Raw genomic sequence first — 18,330 nt, 5'->3', positions numbered from 1 at the left:
CTCAATAAAATTGCCAAATGGATAAATAAATGAATTTATTTGTTGTAAATTATCATAGGTGTAATGAAGAGTAATAGATGTAAAGCTCGACCAGACTGCAAACTAGTACAACCTTTCTGGAAGGAAGTATGGAGAAACCTCAAAGCACTCAAGCTAGACCTCCCGTTTGATCCTGCAATCCCATTACTGGGCATCTACCCAGAAGGAAAAAAATCCTTTTATCATAGGGACACTTGTACTAGACTGTTTATTGCAGCTCAATTTACAATCGCCAAAATGTGGAAACAGCCTAAATGCCCACCGACCCAGGAATGGATTAACAAACTGTGGTATATGTATACCATGGAATACTATTCAGCCATTAAAAAAAATGGAGACTTTACATCCTTCATATTAACCTGGATGAAAGTGGAAGACATTATTCTTAGTAAAGCATCACAAGAATGGAGAAGCATGAATCCTATGTACTCAATTTTGATATGAGGACAATTAATGACAATTAAGGTTATGGGGGGGAAGCAGAAAGAGGGAAGGAGGGAGGGGGGTGGGGCCTTGGTGTGTGTCACACTTTATGGGGGCAAGACATGATTGCAAGAGGGACTTTACCTAACAATTGCAATCAGTGTAACCTGGCTTATTGTACCCTCAATGAATCCCCAACAATAAAAAAAAATGAAATGTGAAAAAGATATTTAGCCATCAATGCATCCATCGTACTTGGAACTATTTTCTTCACTCCCTTTGTTATTTTCTCCTCCTTCTCAAGACCCTTCTTTCCCCTCAAGAAAAGGAGAAAGAAAAAAAGCCAGAAAAAAAGGAAACCTTAATGGTCGTCGTGTGTGCTCCAGGGTATTCTTTTTCTTCCAGTGTTGACCATCTTTCTATAAACTTAGACACCAAGGAATCATCATAGTCCACTATCTGGAATCCGGAGACGTTTGCACCTCCAAACTGAATTTTGAGCAGGTCTCCATCTGTAAAGCCCTAGACGCAGAACACAGACACAGTCACGCTTTTTATTTGGGAACTGAAGGTTACTTAACATTTACCAAAGAACTCCATGCATTATGGTTTTATGTATTTCACAGGACATATGAGAGATAAAAAGCCTACATGAAATGTTTGGAAAAGTTTCATGTATTTAACAACCAATGTTTTTCACCAGCACCTCACGTCATGTTGGTGCCATCCTGGGTTCTCAGTCAATACATATTTATTGGTTGATCATCTCACGAAACACCCATGATTCTCCTTACATAATATTTCTTCATTTTATTGTGAAATCTTCCCTAGATAGGACTGAGTTTATTTCTTAATTCTAGAACAGAGCACCACCTCCAAGAGCTATATAACCTTGTAAGCAAATTAGTCTGTTTAAACGGATCATCCACTCAGGTGACATAAAGGTCTTCCATATGAGGATAGAAGGTACTAAATGGCCAATAATTATTTGAGAGTAATTAAACAGTTTCACATTAAGCCTAAAACTGATTTTATGGACTACATTAAATTTTTTAAAAATCAGTTTCTCAGGCCATATTAAAATGAATGCAGTCATTACTAAGCTATCATGTGGTATTTACATTGATTTTAGATATTGGGCAGACGTGAATGTTATATATTATATTCTGTCAAAGATAAAATGACAATTTCAATGTGTAACAATTACAAATATTTTCACCTTTCATGTTACTCTTAAATTATTATTGTACCTGAATGTTAAAACCATCCTGAATTAAATATAAATCTCTACAACCCAAATATAGGAGAATCTTTTCATTTTTCTTAATATTAAAAATAATATGTTTTTACCCTCAATGAATCCCCAACAATAAAAAATAATAATAATAATAATATGTTTTTATTGGCTCAAAATTTTGGCTTTTATTTTTATCAAAATAATGTAAATAGTGTAAAAAGGTAAGTAACAAAAATCACAGATTCTCTGTTCCAGTCCACCTAGTCCATTTAAGGCTGCTATGAAGCACTCAGTTTCAATATTTTCATTTTTTATGAATTTACTTCTGAAATTACATGACACACTTTTATTGCTCTTTCGTATCAATTCTAGATAGCTCCATTGAGTTTTTGTTTATGCCAGATGACTTGCTATCATCAAATGACCACGATATGTCTCCTTGCCACGTTAGTCAATTTCTCTGTTCAAACGTTCGTGGCTCTGTTATTCACAGCAAAACCAAATTGCACTAAGATTGCATTTTCTTTCTTGAACACTAATTTCATATTTGAAATTAGTTCATATTTGCCTCAGTTTTTCATTACTAGAGATGTCTGGATCCCTAGCTTTATTTTTTTTCCTGTTCTTCCATGAACACTTTCTTGTCTATGAGTAAAGCTGTTTTAAAAATAAAATATTCATAGGTATGAAGTATTTCATTTGAATTTTCTTCTGCAATATTAATTTCTTGGGGGCCCCCTTCTGACTGCTGCAGTCTCAATCGGCTCCCTTTTCCATCCACTCCCCAGCTGTAGCTCTGGGGTGCTCCATCACCACTTACTTGTCTAAGTGGAATACCCTGTTTCATTGCTCATGTTTCTATTTTTTTATTTACTACTTTCTTCTGCTACTGTCTCCTATAATGGAGATGGAGGTTAATTTTTGAGACATTGCATGTCTGAAAAATAACTTTATTTCAGCCTGAACCTTGGTTAGTATTTTGGCTCAGTATAAAATCTCAACTTAGAAATCTCCTAATCTGAAGGCATGGGCCTGTTGACTTTTATTGGCCATTGTTTTTATTTTTAAAAAAGGTTATTACCAATTATTTGTTATGTGTGATCTGCTTCCCACGTCCAGCCCACCTGTCAGAAACTTTCAATATCTACTGTTTATTTCTGAAATCCCATGATGATGTACTCAATGAATTTTTTTTCTTTTCTTATTGTCTGCCCTCAATGGGCATATTTGTCATTCAGTACTAGAATCTTTTTCAAATTTTAACATTTTCATTCCCTTATTTTCACTCTTCTTTCTTTCCAGAATGTCATTTATTAAGGCAACATAACTCTTAGATTAAATGCACGCATCCCTTACAAGTTTTATTTTTCCCTCTTTTGTATTGCTCTGTCATTTCCATGTATCATCTGGAAGATTTTCTCAGCTATTTTCAAATTCATTTAACTTGTTAGTGTAGGAAACAAAACAGTGTTCTTTCTTATTCCCTAATTTTTCTTTTTATAGTACCATTTTGTCTTGTTTATGAACAAAGTATTTTCCCTGATTTCTCTGTAGATATTAATCACAATTTGAAACACTTTCCTAATGTTCCCTGCCCCATTTCTGTTCATTGTTTGCATTGCATCCTTCATAGCAAAGACTTTTTTCAAATGCCAAGCTATGCTTAAACATTTAAGACACCAAAATGTTTGCTGGAATCTCTATGTGCATGGACCAGGCTCATTAGCGAGTACGCTACCCTGCAAAGGAGATGGTTAGGTGGGGTGACTAGCGTGTGCTTTGTCCCTGTCGAGAGTTCTTTTCCATGGACTATTCAGTTTCTTTAGAATCTCCATTCTCCTGCATACCTATATAGCTTTGGCTAAATTCTAGGAATAGAATGGCGGATGGAGGAAGGGAGCTTCAGAATACCAGATGGAGACTTCCTCTTAGTGGCCCTATTTTTAGCTCTATTCCCTGAGTCTTGGGAACTTCTCTGTTTCATATTTTGTAAAAAGAAGTATTATCGAGAGAAGAAGTGGATATTTAGGGACCAGGGCTTATCATTACCTGGTTTGCCTTTGAAGGAAGTCCCTGGTACCAGGCTCTCTGAGTGACTGCTCGGCTTTCCTAGAATCTCTTTACAGGTGCTGCTGATTTTCCTGTCTCCTCCCCTCCGCCCTCCCTGTGCTCCCTCTCCTTTGGCCCATGCTGCATATTCATAACCTTTCCCAGAGACTTGCCTCTGGACAATGAGAGCCACCTGCCCGTAACCCCTGGTCAATGGCAAAGACTAACTCCTACCTAGGTACAAAACCCCTCTGCCTTGCCTCATGTTGAAAGAGTGACATATAGTTTATGTAACAGAGCACCCCATGGGATCAAACTGAATCCAGGTCTCCCCTGAAACCAATTCTTACACAGCCCGTTATTCATTCTCTCTTGCTTCCCTCACTCCCTTACAGGTTGCTCCTAACACTTACTCAATGACGTGTACATGAACACCCGTGTCAGGCTCTGCGTCTATCGAAACCAACAAGAGATTCCTGCTTTTAGCTGCACACATCAGTCCCGCTCTCTGTGGTTTCTGGCTCTCCGGACCGACTCCCACTGCTCGCCCCTTGCCTGTGTCTCTCTCTGCACGTACCTCTGGTATTATTTTCATTCTCTTTGCTATGCCACGAACTCAGGCGTCATCTGCTCTGGGCCCAGAAAAATATTTGTTGACTCTGCATCTGCTAATGTTTCCTTTCCTACTCTCTGGTTCCTTAAGATTTTATATAACTTTTATTCCTTTACAGTCATTTTACTGCAGTTTTATTACAAACAACACCTTCAAATGAAATCTTGAATAAGATTTTAAGTTGGCTTCAGTAAGGATCCGCATTTTCCTAAATTTTAGTCACTCTTTTCTCTGAAACTTTTCCATTTATAGAAGAAAAATGAAAAGAAGGACAAAAAAAAGAGAAAGCGAGAAGCAATCACAGTGGAGAGGCCAAGAGTTCACAATACAACTTATCAAATTAAAATTGACACGACTACTCCCGGAGTTTTATACGCAGAATTTTAAAATAAAAGTTAAGTCTGCGTTACCAGTCTATAAAAATATAAAATTTTAGCATATAAACATGTAAAATCATGAGCAGGAGCTTTTTAAAGAGGTAAATCTATGAGAGTAATAACTTTGGAGAAATAAGAAAAGAATCCTTTTAAAACCACTTTGTCATCACTCTATATACAGGTTATCCTTTTAAATGCTGTTGGCAGGGACTTAATCACAGCCTGTGTTTCAGGAGACTTATCAAGCTTTCCATAATTCCCCAGTAAATTAATCAATAATGTTATTTAAGGTTTTTGTTTTTTTTTTTTGTCATAACCACCAACTCCAGCACTCAGTAGACATGGCACAGGGGACAAAGGGCATTCTCAGTCAAGAGTCTGGAGGATTGAAACCCTTCAACTTCTGGTGGTATTCTTCAACTTTCAATGTCAGTGAAATTTACAAGCATTTTCTAAATTCTCGGAAATTGCTACACTATATAGATTTTTTAACTTACTGATTCACTGGAAGTTCCATATGGTGAGGAAAATTAAGTATTCAGAAAAGGAAAAACAGAACTTGAATTCAGACAGAATATTTAGGGAGGTTTCTCCCCCAGAAGCATGAACTTGCTTTTTTTTTTTTTTTTTCTTTTTACTTTGGTCATTCAGACACTTCTTTCCTTTTTTATAGAATCAGATATCAGCTCTCAAATTGATGAGCCACCTTCTGTCATTATTTCTCAATGTTCCAATATAATCTTCTCCATCTGGCCGTTTTTAAAGATCACAGCTTTCAATGTGGCTCTGTGTTGTTCATCAAATGGCACGATTCTCACAGGGGACTGGCTGTTCCCGCACATAATGTGGCTCTGAAGGGACTGAATACAGAGCTTCATCTACTTTAACTCTTCCTTCTCCCCAGGGAGTCCTTTAGGGTCTCCTTAATACACTTGAAGGGAAAATCCTGGGGAATTTCTGCAGTAGTTAGCCATTTCATTGCCAAACAGAAATTTCTTCTTGAACAACCAACTCCTCCTAATAGCATTTAGCTTTAAAATTTAATATTCCAAGTTCTTGATCCCACCTTCTAGTGAAAACGATATTTATCAGCTATAAGGCTGTGCATTTTGTTTTGTTTTTATCTCTTTCTGTTGCTCCTAGGAAGAATGTTTTCTGATGTGACAATCTGATACTACAGAAATCAAGAAATAAATCTACACTTGTTTATTGTTAAAACCTCTTGAAGTCTTATAATACTATTTAGCATAAGCTTTGTACTTCTCTCCTCTTTTCCTCATCTTTTCTTCTTGTGGTTGTATGGGATGGGGGTGTGGAAGAAAGAGTGGTCCTCAATCACGTCCCATTACACTTATGTGAAGAACACAGACCTTTGCAATAGTAAAAGCCTAAACTATTTTGAAAAAAGAAATGTCTAAGGGAACATTCTAAATTGGCTCCAATGATACTTAAGAGACAAATACAGTTAATCACTCTATTATTTCAGTCGCTCTTATTTTGACAGGAATCATGATGAAAAAGTAATTAGCTATAGGAATTCAATTTTCATTGTGTTATTCATACAGCAAGCTGAAATCAGAAATAAATAACATGTGATATGTCAATATGCCATATTTCCAGGTTTAATTTTGCACTAAGACACCATCTAACAAATGTGCGTGTATTTCAGATATTGTACATACTAAAGTTTTTTAAGAAATGGAACTCCAAGAAGGTTTATGAAAGATAGTGACAGGGAGAAACAGAAATACATTTGGACAATTAAACTTTAAATACTTTTGAAAATTCTCCTTTTCTTAAAATGTACCTTCTAAGACAACTTATGAAACTTGTCAAATATTGTCCTACAAATTCTTATGTCATTTGTTAATGGGAAATTGTTGAGAAAATATAAAATAGGAAGTAATTCTAAAACGTACATTCAGAAAAAAATTGTTACTTTCAAATATAATCAAACGATATCTTTAAAAAGATCACTGATAAATGCTGGTCATTCAAACTTAATTTTTTTAAATTCAGAAACATATCTAGTAAAAGAGTAAATACCAACTAATTCACATACCAGATTTGCGATGATGTAGTGGTACCCTTTAACGTGTTTTCCAATGGTAATAACCTGTCCAAGATAAAGAAAAATTATTTAATTAATGCAAATAATATAAATGTAAAGTACTAGTATTATGATCCAATTCAGGAAAAAAATAAAATTTTATCTACATTTTTGAGTCACTATTGATAAAATATAATTATCAAATCCAGAGAATATTTCACTAATAAAAAATAATAATACATTTTAATGCTTAATAAATATTATCTTTCCACAAGTCAACAAATAAAAATAATTACCTCATTTTTGTCAATAGTAAAAAAGTCACAAAATTTTAAAAAATATGAAATCAAAATACGTTTGATTCATAACAAGTCAGAAAAAAAATTTATTTCAGAAAAAGCTATCTTTTTCTCTTTTTTATGAAACACTGAACAGTTCAAACTGTGTAACAACTGAGACCTTATATTCAGGTATCTCTATGCAAAGATAAACACTCAGAATTTATGGTGCTACATGAATTTTAAAAGAATATTACCAATAATAAACATATAGAAGAATTATTATGTATATAACACACATATAAAAAATTCCTATTAGAAGGATCTTGAAAGGTTTATAATTTAGTTCAAATGAACATTATTTACAGCTATAGACAGCAAAATATGAAAGAAGTTAATTTTTCTTCCACTGATCTAAGTCAAAAATCAATGGTGAGATGAACACATCATGGAACAAGTGATTATCCTCATAATGTTCACAACAGTTTTGGATTACTGAATCAATTTGATATTTTACTGATTTATATCAATTATGAAAAGAGCAGCGGTTGGCAAAAGACCATGTTGTAGCCCTGGCACATAGACGTTAAAATGTAATTTCTATCATTAATAAAAAGTGCTATCAAGGGAAAGCATGAAATGCCAAAAATTCAAACCATTTTCTCACTTTCCTGATTAAACTGCTCTGGTGGCTTCTTTCTGCTTTTTGCGTGGTAAGCAAAAATTTTAATATGCTACAAAGTCCAGAAATCTTACAAGCTCTCCAGTTTCCTTTTTTCCCATTTTTTTTATTATTTTATTTTATTTTTTTATTAAATCATAGCTGTGTACATTGATATGATCATGGGGCATCATTCACTAGCTTCACAGACCATTTACCAAGTTTCACATATACCCTTGTAAGATGCACCCCTGGTGTAATCCCACCAATCCCCTCCCCTCTACTCACCTCCCCCCACCCTCCCCTCCCTTTCCCCCTTCCCCCTATTCTTAGGTTGTAACTGGGTTTACACTCAGGTCACCCCGACCGTCTTTGTTCTGTGCTCACGAAAACGTTTCTTATCACCTCCTAATTGAGCAGATTACATTTCCTCTGCTTGGAGATCTCTCTCTACTATCATATTCGTTATTTTCTAACTCTTCAGGCACAATATTTACCTTATGGGAGAAAACTACCTTGACTTTTCCCCTTCCCAGACAAGGTCAGGTGCTCCAAAGCTACACACGAAGGTAAAAGATCAAGAACAAATCTGGGAAAGGATTCTGCCACATGCTGCTTTGATATTAAGTGGTAGCTGTTGGGAAGGAAGCTTCAACTTATATTATTTTCTAACCGAGTGTTAATGTAACCCAACTAAATTGCCTTTTCTCCTTTCAAAGAAACTGAATCCTCTGAACTTTGAAGAAAAGATGTTCTGAAAAGAACACTGTATGCATTAGCATAAGCTGAACCGAGTTGATTATGTCCCTCCTATTTCCTACTGACACCTGTTGGCTCTGATCATTCTCCTTTCTGCTTTCTGGATCATCCATGCCTTCCTTCTGGGAATGAGGAAAACGTATTATAAATGAAGATACCCGTCGTCCCTATTTGAGTTCAGTATTAATTGAGAGAGAGAATGAATATGAAAATTCACTAGCCCTAGGTCCATATAAAATTAATGTTGGCCATACTAACCATCATATCTTTTTTTCTTTTTTTTTTTTTTTTGAGACAGAGTCTCATTTTGTCACCCTTGGTAGAATACCATGGAGTCATAACTCACAGCAACCTCAAACTCTTGGGCTCAAGTGATTCTCTTGTTTCAGCCTCCCCAAGAGCTGGGACTACAGGTGCCCATCACCATGCCTGGCTATTTTTTTGTCTATTTTTAGTAGAAATGGAATCTCACTCTTCCTCAGGCTGGTCTCCAACTCCTGAGCTCAAGCAATCCACCTACCTTGGCTTCCCAGAGTGCTAGGATTATAAGTGTGAGCCCCTGTGCCTGGCCCATCATATCTCTTCTCAATAGTAACAACTAGTATTGCATTAAATATAGAAAATATACATTAATTTATAAATATTTTCTGATGGCTGAATCTATTTTCCACCTAATCATAACTAAAAATCAGTACCTCTGAGGTTTTATCAAGTGGAAATAAAATACTCATACTCAAATACAGTTTAACTTATTACAACCTTTAAGCTACTGTGAAAACAAAGAATTTCATCCTATATCTGCTTTCTTGTCAACATTAAGTGAATGAGTAGAGTTTCTTTGCCTTACAAAGTACCATATTGCCGTTTTTTGCTTAGTAAACCCTAATCCTTGAAGAATGTCCCAATCTAAGTAATTTTTCTGCAATTCTATCCCATAACATCCTGTTTTTTCATTTATAGTATATTTGACTATTATAATTATATATTAATTTATTTAAATATATCATTAATATATTTATTAATATATCATTAAATCACCTTAATAGCATTTTGCCTGTTTTATTTAACAGCGCTTTTTCGAATCCAATCCACTTCCTGTCCAGTAAACATTATAAACTCATGGAATATTTACTGAACAAATAAAATAATGAGTCCAAGCCAGCCATGTGAGCCCTTCAAAGATGATCCCTTTCCTATTAAGATAGGTACTTTTCCCTCTATGTTCCTGGACCACACTGTATTTAATTTACAATATTGTAGTATTATTTGTGGTCATTTTTCTTCCCCTCTGAACAATGCCTTCATGAAGTACAGACACCACTGTTTTTTTTTTTCCTTTGCCTTTCTTTGCATCCCTTACTCTAGGGAAAAAAAAAGGACTTCCTCAATACATGTTTGTTGAACAATAGACTACATATTGTAAGCACTCATTAATACATTGAAGAGTGGCTTATAGAATACATGTGCTAAATATTTTGTATTTTTAATGGATATCCATATGGACATTTACAAAACCATGATTACAGATTTGCTTCAGAACATCACTTCCCAATTTATTGTGTTCTCAATTTCCTTTGGAATTTCTCTCTTTCAGTTTTTTAAAGAGGAATTTTCATATAGGCTTTCACCAGCATTTGTAATGATAAGTCAGGGATACATAAATTTTTTAAACCAAGGGCTAACAAATATTATTAAAATTTGCTTTTAATGATAAGTTTTTATGAAATTCAAATGAGTTTTTGAGGTTCATATTTGAACAAGAAGCCTTCAGGTTATGAACAACCTGTACATCATCCACTGAGATGGAATCAAGATTTTTCTACTGAAATTATTCACCTCTCTGGCATCCAACATTTAGTTCTTTCTCATAGCAAGTTAGTTCTATTCAGTGACTCAATAGTTCATGAGCAACCCATTGTAGGCGGTAGCACCTGTATTATTATATATTAATTAGGATTTCATCAACATTTATGTTTGCAGAATGTTTTGTGTTATATAAATTAATGAATCTAATTCTCTTCAAAGCCTCTTTAGGCCAAGAAATCATACTCCACTGTGTTATTTCCAGCCCTATATCATTCTAAGGAACTAGTTGCAGCTAGTTCATTACATACAGTTGACCCTTGAACAACATCGGTTTGAACTACACAGATCCCTTTTCTACGTACACGTCACCCTGATATAGCAGGACCAAACCTCTTCCTTCTCCTCTGTAGCCGCCGTAACGTTAAGAGGACAATGATGAAGACCTTTATAATGATCCACTTCCACTTAATGAACAGTAAATACATTTTCTCTTCCCTATGATTCTTAACCTTTTATTTTCTATAACTCACTTTCCTGTAAGAATACAGTGTATTATACATACAACATACAAAATGTGTGTGAACTGTCTATGTTATCATTCAGGCTTCTCACCAATGGCAGGCTGTCAATAACACCAAGTGTGTGTACACACACATTCATACACACACACATTTGTTAGCTTGGAAAACTCAATAAATCATGATGTTACAGTTGTATCATCACCATCCCTGGTCAGTTCCCCTATTCGTGAAAGGTGGTGCATTTTGTTTTTATCCTTAGGAGAGAGATCACTGTGTAATTGCCTTAACCTGAAAGGTTTTAAACTGCAGCAAGGTGGTATCTTTGCTACTGTGTTACTCTTTTAAATATAAATAGATGCATCTCGTTTACTTCTCAAATACCAAACACAACCTGCTTGTGTCTTTCCTACATACTTTAATTTCACAGATTAATGTTTTTTATAGCGACACACATCACCTAGTAAAAGAAATAATTATATTCTGTAGAAACAAATATTTGTTTTTCTGGAGACATAGATCCATTTATACAATAATATAGGCTTAGTGAGACATGCTGTACGCTAATGCTTGAAATAATCCAGGTATCTTCAAAAAATTCATGAATTCCTCACTTTTCCCTTAGAATGGAGATGTGTTTTGACTTTATACATGTCCATTTCTTTAACACTAAAAAGTTCATCAGAATTAAATTTCAAATTTGCATTTCAAAATATGAAATGCAAATGTTTATAGCAACACTTATCGTGTAAAACATTGAATGTACTTAATGATTAATAAGGTGTGTGGGCATTATTGACAACCATCTGCTATTACTGACTGAAGGCAGGGATAATTTAATTGGTGATCTTTGCTGCATCCTACATAAACCACAGCGTAAAAACTGCTTACTGTTCAAGCGCCTAACACCAATACTCGTAAATGCTGACGTGGCATGCATATGCTATATTTGGTGTCATTAGAAAACAGAGAATGGCAGACCTGGTCTACAATGTCATTTACTTTATCCCGTTCACAGTCCAGAATTACACGTCGTTCCTTTTTTAACTCCAGATCCTGAAAAAGCGACCGGTAGGTCTCATCTTTCTTGTCATTGTTGATGTTTCCCACATTGATAGCAGTCACTTGCCATTTCTTTTCAGCAGCGGAATCTAGCACAGCTTGCAGCGTTGATAAGCCTAGGAAGGCAAAGAAAAATGATGACTGATAAAGATACTTGAATAACTCAGATTTGTGGTATGAAATTGCCAGTGAATATATATTTAAGGCTGGCATATTTGTACAACTAAGGGAATGTTGACTCCTCATAAAAAGTTAAAGCTACAATCTTTATCAACATCCGCTTATGTCTGCTTCACATCAAAAACTCATTACTTAAATTCTATTGTTCTGACCACAGAGTCTTGTTTGAAGGAAATAGTGTCCCGTTCTTTCAACCCTCTCAGCTGTCATCTTTTGGCTGTTATGAAAGTATAATGTTTTTAATACTTCTGGTCTAAGTGAAATCAAAAGACATCAGGAAGATTTCTTATTCTTATGAAATGGAAAAAAAATTGTTTAGTCATATGTGACTGCCTATCATTTATTTAATCCTGAAGGAGGTAAGTACATTTTCAGTGAGATGAATCCTCGTGAGTTTATGTGAGTATAAGAGCCAATAATCTCTATGAGGCTGTTATATTTTTTCCTATTGATTTTTAGTCAGGAGTTTTGTTTTCATCTTTTTTCTTCTATGGCCTTACGTTATGTCATTTTTGTTATTGGAAATAATGCCAGAGATATGAAAATGTTTACCTGTTAACCAGATGATGGCAGTTAGATGATGGCAGCCTTATTTCAGTCCCTAAATTCAAGACTATTTTAATGTTAGTAACTTTACTTATAGTATCATACGACACAAAAATTTTTATTATTTTTCATTGTTCATGTATTAGTTCACATTTAGGACTGAACTGGACAACAAGTAGTGGATACTTTCCTAAAAAGTTAAAAATTTAATTGAGCCCTTGAAGAAACAGTACATAAACTTGTTTCTTACATCAATTCAACTATTCCAGAAAGGCCTGCATCTTTCTCTAAAGAATAATTGTATCTTTTTATCCATAAAATGTAGGCTTCACCAGAAATACGGAAGCTTTCTAAAGACTTCACCCTTATGTCAAAGAACATGGGACTCAATTTGAAGTCGAGCCCTTTAAATAAAGATGCGATAATTAGAATAGCAATTGAAATAATGACTGTAAAAGAGTTACGTGTATAAAATATCTTAAATCCATGAAATTATTATAATTTTTTAAAAATTTGCTTGCTTTTGATGGATGCTAAGGAACTAATTAATTTGAAAACTGATAAATAATAAAACAAAACAATAATTTTCCTGCCTTGCCTATACAAACTATACTCAGGGTAATAATGAATTTTTAAAAGTGTCTTTCTTTTTGGAATGACTCCATCTACTAAATGATGATAAGTATAGATTTTAAATTTTCATTGACTTGTGACATCTACTGAATTAATAAATCATGGCAATATTCATCAACTACTAGTAATGATGTAGAGAGATAACAGAGACACACACATCAAAATGGTAATACTCAGCACCAGCTAGGGAGAATTTATGCCTCAAATGTAAATCTGAATCTTATCAAGCTTCCAAATCTTACTACCAATTTATAGGGAATATATGGCATAAAATAATACATTAATCACCACAGTGTTCCAATCATCAAAATCTAGACTGTGCAAAACTCAGCATTACATTTTAGAAATTTTTAAAGATATATTAACCAATTGTGATGTATGGAACTCATTTTAATTCTACTTCAAACAGGGAAAAAAACACACTATCAATGAATTATTGTTATTGTTCAGGTATGATAGTGATATTAGGGTTATGCTTGAAAATAAAATAATCATTATTTTTTCCCGCTAAATACTGAAATGTTTACAGGTGAAGTAACTTGATGTTTGATAGTTGCTTCTAAATACTTGCAGGCACAAGAGGGATAGAAATAAAACAAATTGCACATATAAGTCATCAATGGAATTAGATCGAGTGCTTAAAGGATCTGTCTTGTTATTTAGAATATCTTATGTTGCACAAGAAAAAATAATTTATTTCAGAATGGAAGATTGAACCATCACTGAAGTCAAAGTGATGCTTTTCTGGCAAAACAACAGAATTCACTTTCTCCATCCAGTCTTCTAACAAAAGATATAAATAAACATGAATTTCTTAAAAGATAGTTTAATGAGACCACACGCCTCTTAAGAAAACTTTCCATGGTAAAAACTTTAAAAGTTATCAAGGACTGCCTATGATTTCCGTTCACTGTAGGTAAATTAAAGCCTTCCATGCTACCATTCAAGTCCCTTTTCCTGTTGCTCATCATCAGAGGAGACAGAACACACACAGCTGGTCATCACGATCAATTCAACAGCTACCAATATACTTGAAAACAGCCATTAAGTCTGCCCAGTTTTTTTCTTCAAATAGGAGGAAAAAAATCTAAATATCTAACTTTCTTCCATTCTGCAGGCCCTACTTTCCCATATTTGAATCATTGTAGACTTCCTTGTTGCCTCCGTAAGGATATTCTATGCACAGATGATGTTTTCCATGCCGCCCACATGTTACCAGACAGCAATTACCAGCAAGCTGCCCTTAGTCTCTGTAACAAGTTATTTCATTTTGTTTTTATTTAATTATGGAGTTTATTGCATCCTAAGAATTTCATGGTGATACTCTTGCTATTCTGTCCCAACTTTCAACACATATTCCAAGAAATCTAAATGTAAATTGAGAATTTATAACTAGATTTTATCAAGTAATAATTCTAAATCTCAAATTTGTTGGTAGTTCACCTTGTCAAAGAATGTGAAGACTATGTATAAAATCAGTAAGAATGCTAAGAAAGAAATGGCTGACTTTCAAACTCATTCATTCTATGGGTCAAAAAACTTACTGCTGGTATGGATTCTCTGTTATTAAAGATCTCATGATTACTATTTTGTAACCTATGGAACTTAGCAAAAATAACATCTATTTATAAAGAAACTGAACCGCTTATTTAGTGCTATCTCAGAGTTGATTGATTTAGTTGGGTCAGAAGACACTGACTAATGGTAAATCACCTCCTAACGACAGCCAGGAGTAATCTAAGAACCATGGCATTATCTGACTCTTAATTTGAAAAGACTCCGTGGCTGGGTGCCGTGGCTCAAGTCTGTAATCCCAGCACTCTGGGAGGCTGAGGTGGGTGGATTGCCTGAGCTCACAGGTTTGAGACCAGCCTGAGCCAGACTGAGACCCTGTCTCTAAAACTAGAGCATTGTGGCAGGCGCCTGTAGTCCTAGCTACATGGGAGGCTAAGGCAAGAGGATTGCCTGAGCCAAAGAGTTTGAGGTTGCTGTAAGCTGTGATGCCATGGCACTCTACCAAGGGTGACCAAGTAAGACTCTGAATCAAAAAAGAAAAAAAAAATAAGAAGAAAAGACTCTTGTATCCTATGCTTAATAATCCATTTCCTTAGATTTATTTCAGTAATAGTAACTGACCTTCTCAAACTCTCTTTCAACCTGACTTTTCCATGCATCATAATTGAATCTTGTATAAAGTGGCACTGTTTTATAATTAATAAATTGTTTTTAAATTTAAAAATTACTGAAAATGTATAACAATGAAGGTGAACTTGAACTCTTCAGACCATAACACAAATTCTTGGTCTCTTGGGACCACATTCTAATTAGGGGAGAAAGTGTTACTTAAGATCCATCTTTTTCCCTTCCTCACAAACTAACATAGAAAATACATTCATCCCCTAAATCAGAATATAAACTTGTATGAACAATGTGAGGTCTATATAAACATTGATTTATTTATAACTGTTAGTATGTAGTAATCATTCAACTTTAATATTCATGCTACTATATCAAGATAACTGAATTTCTATAATGGAGACTTTCTTACTTCCGAATTACTCAGAATGAAGAAAAACTATTGATATACACAGTTGTTCATCTAAAAATAGAAAAAAAATCTGGAAAATTAACTTTGTCCCAATAAATATACTTCAAATATAGTATATTATTAAAAAAATTTCAATATTATAAAAGTCTAAAATTAAGTTCTAAACTCAACTGAATTCTTAGTACTTTGGCTAAAATAAAGAATGGTTAGACTAAAATACTATTAAAGTTCATTATTTCTTCATGCAACTATTATTGCCAACTGGCTATAGCTTTATAAGCTATTCATAGTATGACAAATTCTAAAATTCTGTAAGTGTTACCAAGGGTATGTGAGAACCTCAACTTGATTTGGTGGTAATAATACTGCAAAGGAATTACAGCAAGCCATCAGCCCTCTTTTATCATCTTTATGTGAAGTCTATTAGTTTGCATACCAAAGGGTGAAATTATTATGCCTATTACTGCCAAAAGGCATATTTTTCTTCTTAAAAAATATTTTCTTTACTCAATTTAAGATTTTCTGCCTTTGTTCAACCTTTCAGGCATAGAAATTAATATTATGATCACTAAATCCTGGCAGCATGTCTGAGCCAGATTAGATCAACGTATTTTCCTCATAGGCTTTCTCAGGAATATCAAGAAAAAATTATAATTTGGAAGCATTTTTGTGCTTTGTATGATGTTTTCTTGGAACTGGAGACAAAGGGCCTTTCCTTCAGGGACAAATAATATTGCTCAAAATTAAAAATAAGACATAAATGTATGAAGTATTAGTCCTGTTTTTACCTACTGTATATAGAAACCTATTACCTTAACCTGGTTGAAATTGAACTAGTAAACAAAAACTAAGTTTGGATTAAGTCCTGATTGATATTTATTTCATATATACCCAAAGATCAAACTACAATATTTAATGCATTGACTTAAGTAACCACATTGCTCTGTGGTTAAAGATATATTGTAGTTCTCTCTACCCACTCTCTATGGAGTAATGATGTGCAGCTTTTAGGAAGGGCATTGGGTCAGCAAAGAGCACCAGGCTGCTGCTACAGATCCCGGGTATAAAGAAGACACCAATAAATTAAAAGGTCATCTGGCACCGGCTGCACGATTTCAGCTCTTCTTTCACCAGTAAACTCAGATTTACTCATAGATGTTTCTACACAAAGACATGTTTCTATACTTGCATCCATGTCCTCCATTCTTTAGAACTGGCCTGTACTCTCTTTACTTGCTGGCATTTGGATGAATAATCAAGAATCAGGAATGGTCCCGGTTCAGCCTCAGTTAAGGGCAGTGCAATGCAGCAGCAAAGAACAACTTGAACCCTTTTTCATCTAGTTCGTGCTCAGGGCAGGATGCTGAGAGACCATTTCCGTGCATGGAAGCAAATGCTATTTGAAAGAGCATTCATTTACATATTCAGACATTAAAATTTAACAGTGTGTTTACCTGACCTAGATGATCAGAAAAGTAAAGGTTCATGGAAACTGAATAAAACCGAATAAACCAAAAGGCAGAGAGAATGCCAGATCAAGAACAGACCAAATACTTTGTGAAAGGAGAGAGGTAAAGCCTAGAAAGATAAAAGCCTAGAATCTATTTTTTAAAGCATGGTTAATATGAATGAAGAGTATACAGGTGCATTGTGTGAATATTTTATATACTAGAGTAAGGAGGTGCCTACTTGAAGCAGGAGAGAAACAGATTAAGGACCAAAGGAAAGAAATCAATTCACACACTGAATGCATGCATAAACATTATAAAATGTAATATTGTAGCAAAGCCATAAAAATTAAGTCAGATAACAAAAATTTCATTTCCATGAGCCAATTAAGATATTATTCAAAGGTCAACCCTTTTGCCAGCATTTTGAGAGTCCTACGCAGTTATCTCTGAAAATTGTTCCAAGTGAAAGGCCAGTGTAATACTTTACACATGAAAACATCAATAGCTACTTGATAACACCTTGAAAATGTATCCGTAAGTTCATGTGGTCTGTAATATATAATTAATTATCACTCTAATGTTCTTCTCACATGACGCACTGGAACTCAAATCACTTTGTATAATTTAATAATTGGAGGTTCTATCACACCTCAGTTTCATTTAATATTTTGAAAGTGTTAATAAAATCATTTAAAAATGTTCCAGATTCTTTTCACGAGTATGTTAAGTCCATCCGTCTTCACCTGCTATTTCCTTAGAGCCTGTCTTTCTGACTTTCTCTTTTCAAATACCCCGTTTCCCCGAAAATAAGACATCCTCGGAAAATAAGACCTACTTACAGGAAAGATAAGACGTCCCCTGAAAATAAAACCTAGCGCATCTTTGGGAGCACACCTTAAAATAAACTACTGTCTTATTTTCGAGGAAACAGGGTACCAGGGTTTCTATATTTTTATTTGTGTGAGCTATTGCTCATTTGAATTTTCTCAGTTCATTTTCAGCTACAGGGACTAATAGTGAGAATGAGGATGAAGGTAAATTATGTTCTTAATCTAAAATTTCATCTTCCACCTTGTCAAACAGCAAAGAGAATTCATCTT

General features: G+C 34.5%; 1 protein-coding gene across 5 annotated transcripts in view; it reads right to left on the bottom strand.

Annotated features, from left to right (window-relative positions):
- Nucleotides 1-18,330, bottom strand: part of GRIA2 (glutamate ionotropic receptor AMPA type subunit 2) — a 161,996-nt gene that overhangs the window by 57,359 nt on the left and 86,307 nt on the right. For all 5 annotated transcript variants that reach the window (XR_008378766.1, XR_008378767.1, XM_053583479.1 and 2 more), the window contains 3 exons: nt 11,792-11,988; nt 6,801-6,854; nt 823-984 (listed from right to left, as the gene is read on the bottom strand). Coding sequence is in view for 3 of the 5 variants with exons in the window: in XM_053583479.1 (XP_053439454.1) it covers nt 823-984; nt 6,801-6,854; nt 11,792-11,988 (413 nt within the window). In the remaining 2 variants the exon portion in view is untranslated. The remainder of the gene's footprint in view (nt 1-822; nt 985-6,800; nt 6,855-11,791; nt 11,989-18,330) is intronic.

Source organism: Nycticebus coucang, chromosome 1 (genome assembly GCF_027406575.1).
Source record: "Nycticebus coucang isolate mNycCou1 chromosome 1, mNycCou1.pri, whole genome shotgun sequence".
In the NCBI taxonomy this organism is placed as follows: Eukaryota; Metazoa; Chordata; class Mammalia; order Primates; family Lorisidae; genus Nycticebus; species Nycticebus coucang.
The sequence above is the reverse complement of the archived record's forward strand: the minus strand, read 5'-3'. Positions and strand labels throughout refer to the sequence as shown.